Below are 9,155 nucleotides of genomic sequence, written 5' to 3' on the forward strand. Positions count from 1 at the left end.
AATATTGACCTGAAGGAGCCCCGGAGAGCACCCAGCCACCCAGCTGCTGGCTTCCCAGAGGCCAGCGGCCTCTCCTCGATGGGGCTCCTCCCACTGGGCTTGGAGGAGCCCTATGGGGCTGATGACCACCCGCTCTGGGCCTGGGTGTCAGGAGGAGGCTGTGCCGTGGAAGCCCACACCGTGCTCAAGTGGTTCACCATCCAGTCGGGTAATCACAGGGGTCTGGGGGTCCAGCACCCCATAGGGTGCTCCTTGCCGGGGGAGCCGACCCGGTGTCCTGCGGGAACTCCCCCTCTGGTTCGGCCCATCTGTCAGCAGCCTCTGGACACCAGCCGAGGCGCCCCTTCCCCTCTCCCTGCCCTAGCAGTGGGAGCTGTTTCACAGGCTGGATTGAGGGTCCGTCTGCTTTCCCATCAGGGTGAACCGTGTGGGGAGGGCTTGTGGGGCATTTTTTTATTGTTTCTTTTTTGAGAGAGATAGCATAAGTGAGTAAGCATGAACAGGAGAGGGGCAGAGAGAGAGAGAGAATCACAAGCAGGTTTCACGCTCAGTGCGGAGCCTGACACAGGGCCGGGTCCCACAACCCTGGGATCACGATCTGAGCTGAAATCAAGAGTGGGACGCCCAAGCGACTGAGCCCCCCAGGCGCCCCCATGGGGCATTTTACAGAGCTCATAGCGCTCTAGCAGGAAGAGGCTGGTTAAAAGCAAAAACAGAAGCCCTGGCCCTGAGACTCTGCTGGCCTGCAGGCCTGTCCCCCTCGATGCAGACGCTGTCCCTGTCCATCACGCCGGCCCAGACCGCCGCTTGGCGGAAGCAGATCTTCCAGCAGCTCACGGAACGGACCAAGCGGGAGCTGGAGAACTTCCGGCACTACGAGCAGGCGGTGGAGCAGGTGAGCGGGTGGGCAGTTTACCAGCCCTCAGGTGAGGTGGCTGGGTACGGCCCTGTGTCCAGCTGGCTGGGGGGCAAGCGGTCTCTTCCAGCACAGCTCAGGCCCTGGGGGCCCAGATACCGAAGCAACCTCAGTGGGGGTGGGTGGGGCAGTGCTGTCATTCCCTTCCCTCTGGAAGGAACCCCCTGAGCCATGACGGTGCGGTGTTCTATGGAGACAAGGGAGAACAGGGCGGAGGGCTGTCCCGGACCCCCCCAGGCAGGCCCGAGTCCCAGACGCCCACAGTCAGGTTGGGAGGCCGAACTTGTGCACTTCAGGCCTTGGCTGCTGGTGGCCGAGCGTTGGGCCTCCAGATACAGGCAGGCCAGGTGTGGGCCCCTGCTTTGCCGCCAAACTTACTCGGTGACACTGGGTCAGGCACAGAAACTCTCTGAGCCTCAGATTCCACATCTAGAGCACGGCTGTTTGAGAACGAGGAGGTTGTGCGTGGAGGGCTGACTTGGGGCCCCGCACCTGTCGGGTGTATGAGAGCACCACCCTTGCTGCTGGGGGGAGCTGGGGAGCCGGGGAGTGCTGGGCAGGGTGGCCCTCGGGCGCTGGGAGCCAGGTGCACGTGGGGCCCACCTGTGACTCTGTCCTGTGCCCTGTGGGCCCGTGCTGCAGTCGGTGTGGGTGAAGACGGGGGCCCTGCAGTGGTGGTGTGACTGGAAGCCTCATAAGTGGGTGGACGTCCGTGTGGCCCTGGAGCAGTTCACAGGGCTCGACGGGGCTCGGGACAGCATCCTCTTCATCTACTACGTGGTCCATGAGGAGAAGAAGGTATGTGGGGGGGGGGTCCCGTGGGAAGGGCACACAGGGGACCGGTACACAGGCCCCCAGGTGCTCTGTTGGGGGGGGCGTGTCAGGCCTGCGGTGACAACACCCCCAGCAGTGGGGGACAGGTGTGCGGAGGCCCCCCTTGCTGCAGCCTTTTGGGGGAGCAGTCAGGCTGAGGGAGGTGTGCAGCCACTCAGCGCTCCCACGACTAGGGTCTGAACCCAGCCAGTTGGGTTCGAGAGCGGTCTTGTCAACATCGAGAATGTAAGCAACGTGGTTGCTTGTGAACTAGGCTTCCGTGCTGAACTTGCTTGGTCGCAGAGCCCACTGCTAAAACCCCATGGGCCCCGGGGGCCGCTGGGACTGGCTCTGTGGAATCGGGTGACCAGGTGACCCAGGCCCTCCCTGTCCACCCACCACGGCGGGGCTCCACCCAAAAGCCTGCTGTGCCCCTAGCCCCACGGGGCTACCGTGCCCTGGTGACAGCCCCGCCCTCCACCCTCTGTGAACAGTACATCCACGTGTTCCTCAATGAGGTGACTGTGCTGGTGCCCGTGCTGAATGAGACCAAGCACTCCTTCGCCCTGTACACCCCCGAGAGGACCCGGCAGAGGTGGCCTGTGCGTCTGGCCGCTGCCACCGAGCAGGACATGAATGACTGGGTGAGTGGACGTGAACGACAGGCCAGGCTTGGCAGGCAGCGGTGTCAGGGAAGCCTGGCCTTAGCCCGCCAGCACCCCCCGTCCTAACAGTGACCAACTGTCTCCCCATGCCAGCTTGCCCTTCTCAACCTGTCCTGCTGCGAGAGCCGGAGGGTCCATGGCCGCCCCTCCTCACAAGCCATCTGGTCCGTCACCTGCAAGGGGGACATCTTCGTGAGTGAGCCCAGCCCAGACCTGGAGGCCCCCGAGCACGTGCTGCCCTGCGACCAGATGTGAGTCGGCCGTGCCCTGGCCTCGCCTGGGGCAGCCTGAGCCGTGCCTCTGGGAGGGAGGGTGTCGCTTCCCGCCAGCCAGCCACAGGAACAGCCTGCTGCCTCCCAGGCCTTGGGTCTTCCCGGGTCTGTTCGAGGACCCCAAGGGGGATGGGAAGCCCAACAGGGCTCAGGCAGCTGTTGGGGGACAGGTGCGAGGTGGCTCTGTAGGTGGCATTCAAAACCAGGAGATGGATGAGGTCATCCCCAGGGGGCGGTGGTGGCACCATTCTGGGGCACCCAGAATTCGAGGTGGGGAAGCAGAGGGAGACCCAGCAGGGGAAACGAGCTCCCCATGCTGACCTGGGGCTCCCCCTAGGCCGCCCCAAGCTCAGTGTAGGTGAGGCCAGGAATCCCCGCTCAGGAGGGGAGAGTGGATGAGTCTGTCCACCTTCGGTTCTCCATTCTTGGAGGCCCTGTGTATACACCCGGATGAACTAGTCACATTGCCTCCAGTGGCAGGACCTGGGCCCACAGGAGGGTGGCCCAAGTGGTAGCCTGCACTCTGCCTGCCCTCAGCGAGCCGGCCCGTGTCATGGCTCATCCCTATGAGATGACCCTGCTTTCTGCCATGACCCAGGGGGTGGGGAGGGGAGAGCATGTCACATGAGGGCTGCTGGCTTTGCCCCCTGCCCCACAGACTCTGGGGCTGAGTTAGCTCTGATCACTACCGAATGGAAACCAGGCAGGTGCCATCATCCTTAATGAAGGCCACCATTTGGAGACTGAAGATGAATAAAAACAGGATATTTGAGGGAGGCCATTGAGCAAACAGGGCTGCAGGGGTAGGAGGCTGCAAAGGCCGCTGGGACACGCTTCTCCCTGGCCTCTCTCCCCTCCCTACCAGGTTCTGGCGTCAGATGGGAGGCCACCTGAGGGTGGTGGAAGCCAACGGCCAGGGTGTGGTGTGGGGCATCGGCTACGACCACACGGCCTGGGTGTACACGGGCGGCCACGGCGGAGGCTGCTTCCAAGGTAAGGGAGGCCAGCTCCCTGAACCTTCCCCGACCGGTCCCTCCCCTGACCCCATCTGGCTTTCCCGCCACACATCAGGGCCACTGTCCCAGTGTTGACTCCGGTGGCAGCTGGCTGACAGGTGACCTTCACCACGCCACCAGCTTTCACAGAGGATGCTCCCATGGCCACCCCAGGAAGTGTGAGAGTCCGGAGACCAGGACTTGCCTCCGACCTGCCTTCCCTGGCACCCACAGCTGAGCCGGGGGGCTTGAAGGTTCTAATAAAAATATATATATTTTTTTTAATATTTTTATTTTATATCTAGGATAGAGAGAGACAGCGTGAACAGGGGAGGGTCAGAGAGAGAGGGAGACACAGACTCTGAAACAGGCTCCAGGCTCTGAGCTGGCAGTCAGCACAGAGCCCGACGCGGGGCTCGAACCCACGAACCGCGAGATCATGACCTAAGCGAAAGTCGGACGCTTAACCGACTAAGCCACCCAGGCACCCCTTGAAGGTTCTAAAAAGGCAGCTACCAGAGTCTCTACCACTCATTTCACAGACGAGGCCTCAGGGTACATTAGGGGCAGCCCCAGGACTTGGGTCTCAAATTCTAGTCCCTGACTAGGTGGGTCGTGCCTTAGGGAACCCCTGTTGGCTCCCCAAGTTCTGGGAAGGCAAGTCCTTGTGTCTCGTCCTGGGAGATGGAGGCAGGAAGCAAACCCTCAGGTGGAAAATTCCACACTACAGCCCGCACGCTCTGCAGTGAGAGGTGGCCAATCCCGTAGAACCAGGTGTGGTCCACTGAGACCCCAGGAGTCTCACATCTGCCCAGGCTTGAGTGCCCTGACTTGTGAGGCAGAAATTAATGTTTGTCTCCATTCTACAAATGAGGAAATTGGGGCTCACAGACTTTACGTTAGCCTTAGTAAAGGAGCTAGTGGGCCCTCCACTTGCCTGGTGTCTAGTAAGTGGGAAGACAGGGAGGAAGTGATGGGGCCAAAACCAGAGCTAGAAGGTGGCATGGTCGGGAGATTCTGTGTGCTGCACAGTGTGCTCATGGAGGGTGTACAAGCCCAGAATAATCACGGGGGGAGAAACCCCGGCCAGCCCCGGGAGATATGCTCTGCAGGCCTGTGAGCCCCGCTCTGCCGGCCCTCCCTGGCCCCACTCTCCCGGCCCCCTTCTCTGCCCTCTTTGGTGCTTCTGATGGAAGCCTGAGGCCCTAGCCGGCAGCCTCTTCACCCCCAGGCCTGGCCAGCAGCACCAGCAACATCTACACGCAGTCAGACGTGAAATGCGTCTACATCTACGAGAACCAGCGCTGGAACCCTGTCACCGGCTACTCCAGCAGGTGAGCTGCTCAGGGGGCCGCCCAGCCTCAGCCACAGTCCTGGCAGGAACGTAAAGACGGTCTGTGATGGGCTCACCCATCGATACCCGAGGGTCACCCAGCTCAACATCTGACATCCACTCAGGCTCAGACAGGTAGATTGTGCATGACCTCATGGGTTTGTGCAAACGGCTTGAGGGACTTCCTTGTGTGTCAGAATTTGTGAGTTTCTCTGGCCACCTCAGCAAATCCGGCTGTGAGCTTTTTCAAAGGCAGTTGAGACCCGTGGCCAAAATACGTCCTGGAAACCTCTGACTGGGCCATGTAGCGTCCCAGCTTCCTCCTTGATCCTTGGGATGTGGGACAGGGCAGCACCGTGCACACTGAGGGCCACAGCTCCTGCCCCTGGAAGCCTCGCAGCCACCTGCCTGACACTGCTGTGTGCTCTCATCGCCCTGTGTCTGGGTCGGCTCCGTGGCCATCACCAAGCACCACACGCTGAGCAGTTTAAACAGCGGGGGCTGGTGGGAGCAGTCTAGAATCAAGGTGTGAGCAGGGCCACTTGTTCCTGGGGCCTCGAGGGAGAACCTGCTCCCAGCCTCCCAGCCTGCAGCCACCGTGTCCCCTTGGTGTGCGGTAACGTCCTTGCTATGTTCACATCGCCTTCCCAATTCGGGAAGTTTGAACTCAGTGAGGCCATGGTCCTAGTGGTTTAGGGCCCACCCTGGTGACCTCATTCCAACTTGATCATCTGCAAAGACCTTGTCTCCAATTAAGGTCACACCCACAGGTACTGGGGATAAGGGCATGGGCTCCGGACCACAGCGCACCACAGCCCCCAGGCAGATGGCCTGGCTACGGGCGTGGCGCGGTGCGGCGCAGGCTCCTGTGTGTCCCGAGCTCACATGGTTGCCATCGCCCACCCCCCCTACCACCCCCCCCCTCGCGCGGGGCAGCTGTTTTTGCCCCTCACCCCTTCAGAGATGCAAATGTCCCGGGTGCTCACATCTTGTCTGTCACCAGCTGGTGCTGGCTGTTCTCTCCTCTTTCACGTGACCCCACCACGCCTGTCGTCCACGCAGGGGCCTGCCCACCGACCGGTACATGTGGAGCGACGCCTCGGGGCTGCAGGAATGCACCAAGGCCAGCACGAAGCCCCCGTCCCTGCAGTGGACCTGGGTGAGCTCCGGGCCTGGGCGAGAGGCCGGGCTGGGGGCCACCGTGCTGAGCTGCCTCTCCCCATAGGTCTCTGACTGGTCTGTGGATTTCAGTGTTCCTGGGGGCACCGACCAGGAGGGCTGGCAGTACGCCAGCGACTTCCCCGCGTAAGCATCTCTCTGCCACGCGGGACCCCTGCCCCCTGCCCTGCTGTCCTGGGTCACTCCGCCTCCCCATAAGCCCCCGGCTGTGGCCAAGGAGCAGAGCCCTGGATGCCTCCCTCAGCTGCTAGCAGGGTTTGGAGCCGGTCAGAGAAAAGAGCCACACTCAGTTCGGTGGACAGACTTGGGGAGGACCGTCATGGCTCCCTCAGCCCCCAGCTTGTCCGTCCTGGGAGGGCCGGCTGGGGACCCGGTGTGCCAGGCTGCTTTATCAGGGGTGGCTTTGGGGAGCTTTGGGTCCGGTTCTGGGTGATGGGCGGGGCGGGGCTGGAGGAAGGTGTCGGGTGAAGGGCAGCTTGAACAAAGAGTGGGGTGAGGCAAGCGCCATCTTAAGAAGCGACGGGAGACGTGGATGACAAGTCTGCAAAGCGGCGGGGCCCTGGTGGCAGGGCGGGTGGGTACATGGCACTGGTGGGCATCAGGCCCTTCATGGTGCATAAGTCACATCCAAGCGGAAGACCGAACAGTGGGAGCCCGAGCCTGGGCCTCTGAGCAGGGCCAGGCCCGGGGCCGACGAAGTAGGCACCCCCTCCGGCCACAGCCAAGCCTCCTGGACTGACCCTCCCCTTGGCCTCAGCTCGGCTGTTCCCCCGAAGGGCTCTGGTGGGTCCAGTGGTGAGGATGGCTCAGAGCTTCCCGAGCTAAGACCCCTGGTCCAGCAGCTGCCACATCCTGGCCCAGGGACCTTGACCCCAGGAAGACCCGAACCCCAGAGGCCCCAGCCGAGCTAGAGGCATCTGATGGATCAGCCTCGTGGCTTGTGATACCTGCTGCCTGTTGAGCTCACGCAGTGGCTCACAGGCTCTGCCCTTTAACGGGTGGAAAAAGAACAGATGTGTGTGCATGTGCCCCGTGTCACTTTCTGGAAACTTGCACAATGTGGTGTTGATTTGGGCTTCTTCTTCTTGCAGCTCGTACCATGGGTACAAAACCATGAAGGATTTTGTCAGGAGAAGGTGCTGGGCCAGGTAAAGTGGTAGCTGGGAGGCGTGGTCTCGCCCCCTCCTACAGGTGCCCGCCCTGCGCCAGTCCCCTTGGAAAAAAAGCAGAGGGAGAGGGTGAGAGGGAGACAAAGTAAATGTCAGCCCAGGAAATGCCCTTGGGCTCCCAACTGCTCTCTGGTTTCTGAAGAGTTTGTTTTCAAGAACAAACAAGAGAAATGTCACTGGCAGGCTCTGCTCTGAGCAGGACAGGCAGGTCGGGGATGGGAGGCCTGGCTGGGGGCAGGGCAGGGTGGAGCCACCCCTCCAGGCCCCTCATTCCTGCCCTGCAGAGGGTGCTGGGGGTGGTCCCGCCCCACCCCCACCCCCGCCCCGCGGAGCCAGGTGGGCAGAAGGGGGGCCTGCTGCAGCATTGGACCCCCGGGGCTCTGCTGTCTCCCACTGCAGGAAGTGCAAGCTGGTGACCACTGGGCCTTGGCTGGAGGTGGCCCCTCTTGCCCTTACGGACGTGTCCATCATCCCAGAGAGCCCAGGCGCCAACAGAAGTGGACACAGCATCGCTCTCTGGGCTGTCAGTGACAAGGGGGATGTGCTGTGTCGTCTGGGTGTGTCCGAGCTCAACCCCGCGGTGAGCACCCTCGTTCACCTGCCAGCCCTTGCGCCCTTCCAGGGGGTTCTGGCAGATTCTGCCCAAAATAGAATTCTGGAACGAAGCCTGCCTGGGCTCAGGCCTCCCCGGGGCCTGCCCAGGACAGTCCCTGGGACCGGCGGCCCTTGGATGTGGCCCGAGGGGGTCACTAGGTTCGGGGGTAGTTGGAGCTGAGGTTGAGGTTGGCCTGAGGAGCTGCCATTTCCTGGGACCTTGGGCAGGGGGTGGGGCCCAGGCTGGGCCCAGGCAGCCCTCAGTGTCCCCTCTGGCTCCCATCTCCAGGGCTCCTCCTGGCTGCACGTGGGCACTGACCAGCCCTTCACTTCTGTCTCCATTGGGGCCTGTCACCAGGTGTGGGCCGTGGCCAGGGATGGCTCGGCCTTCTACCGGGGCTCCGTGTCCCCCGCCCAGCCGGCCGGTGAGTGCTGTGCCCCTAGGATGATCCCTACCCCCCCCCCCCGCCCCCCGATTGTGCATGGGGACAAGGGGAGGTCAAGGCTGGTCAGGGTGAGCCACACGTGCTTGCGATTCTGGGGGAAGGAAGATGGGTCTCCTAACATTCAGTTCAGCTGGACAAGCACTGAGTGCTGCCTGGGGACTTGGCCCGGGGGCCAAGCCAGGACTCTCACCAGAGGCCATGCCCCCTCCTGCCAGGACAGATGGGGACCCTCGCCCAGGTGGTGGGACAGTCCCTCACAGCAGCCTCCTAGCCAGGGCATTGCTGGTGTGGGCCCTTCACACCTTCTGCCCTTCAGGACAGCCCTGCAGCCCCTTGCACAGAGAACTACTTGGGGAGCCCTCTGGGTGCGCAGGCCGGGCTGGCTTGCTCTGGGCTGGATGTCTAGACAGTGTCTGGTGTGGAGGAGGCTGGCCCAGAGGTGGGAAGACAGATGGGTGTGGCCTGCACGTTGCTTCCGTCCACGGGAGGACAGGGGCCCTGTGTGATGGTTATGCGTGGTGGTCCAGGGACGGGCTGTCCACCACATGCCAGGCTGGGCACCTTGGTGTCCCTATTATGGGCCACGTGGACCCCGTTATCTGGAACCTGCCATGGGCTCCGAGGGTGGGGTGCTGGAGGGTTCGCTCTGCTTGGCCCTCAGCTCACGCCAGGCCTGTCACGTGTGTGACCTGGTTGGTCTGGGGACAGAGGCCAGCCACACCTGCCTTGACTTTGAGAAATGCAGGGTCTGGGGGGGGGGGGGGGGTCCAATG

The 9,155-nt window shown here is 62.5% G+C and overlaps 2 protein-coding genes across 2 annotated transcripts in view; both read left to right on the forward strand.

Moving 5' to 3' along the window:
• LOC144227149 (tectonin beta-propeller repeat-containing protein 1) overlaps nt 1–9,155 on the forward strand; it is a 32,298-nt gene that overhangs the window by 20,178 nt on the left and 2,965 nt on the right. The window contains exons 16-21 of the mRNA XM_077758716.1: nt 4,893–4,995; nt 6,057–6,153; nt 6,220–6,299; nt 7,265–7,321; nt 7,742–7,922; nt 8,226–8,361. Coding sequence (XP_077614842.1) covers nt 4,893–4,995; nt 6,057–6,153; nt 6,220–6,299; nt 7,265–7,321; nt 7,742–7,922; nt 8,226–8,361 — 654 coding nt within the window. The remainder of the gene's footprint in view (nt 1–4,892; nt 4,996–6,056; nt 6,154–6,219; nt 6,300–7,264; nt 7,322–7,741; nt 7,923–8,225; nt 8,362–9,155) is intronic.
• LOC144227085 (tectonin beta-propeller repeat-containing protein 1-like) lies at nt 15–4,482 on the forward strand. Its single transcript, XM_077758588.1, has 8 exons — nt 15–208; nt 750–895; nt 1,559–1,714; nt 2,224–2,373; nt 2,488–2,645; nt 3,532–3,659; nt 3,803–3,915; nt 4,477–4,482. Exons 1-8 carry the CDS (start codon nt 79–81, stop codon nt 4,480–4,482), a joined length of 987 nt encoding a protein of 328 aa, XP_077614714.1. The 5' UTR covers nt 15–78.

This window comes from Crocuta crocuta, unplaced genomic scaffold (assembly GCF_008692635.1).
Source record: "Crocuta crocuta isolate KB4526 unplaced genomic scaffold, BGI_CrCroc_1.0 scaffold273, whole genome shotgun sequence".
Classification (NCBI taxonomy): Eukaryota; Metazoa; Chordata; class Mammalia; order Carnivora; family Hyaenidae; genus Crocuta; species Crocuta crocuta.

What these genes read in the sequence shown, in the direction of transcription:
- LOC144227085 (XM_077758588.1), top strand. Translation starts at nt 79, where the DNA reads ATGGGGCTCCTCCCACTGGGCTTGGAGGAGCCCTATGGGGCTGATGAC. An exon ending in TGGTCCATGAGGAGAAGAAG is followed by an intron (nt 1,715 to 2,223) that starts GTATGTGGGGGG and finishes CTCTGTGAACAG; the next exon opens with TACATCCACGTGTTCCTCAA. An exon ending in GTGCTGCCCTGCGACCAGAT is followed by an intron (nt 2,646 to 3,531) that starts GTGAGTCGGCCG and finishes CCTCCCTACCAG; the next exon opens with GTTCTGGCGTCAGATGGGAG.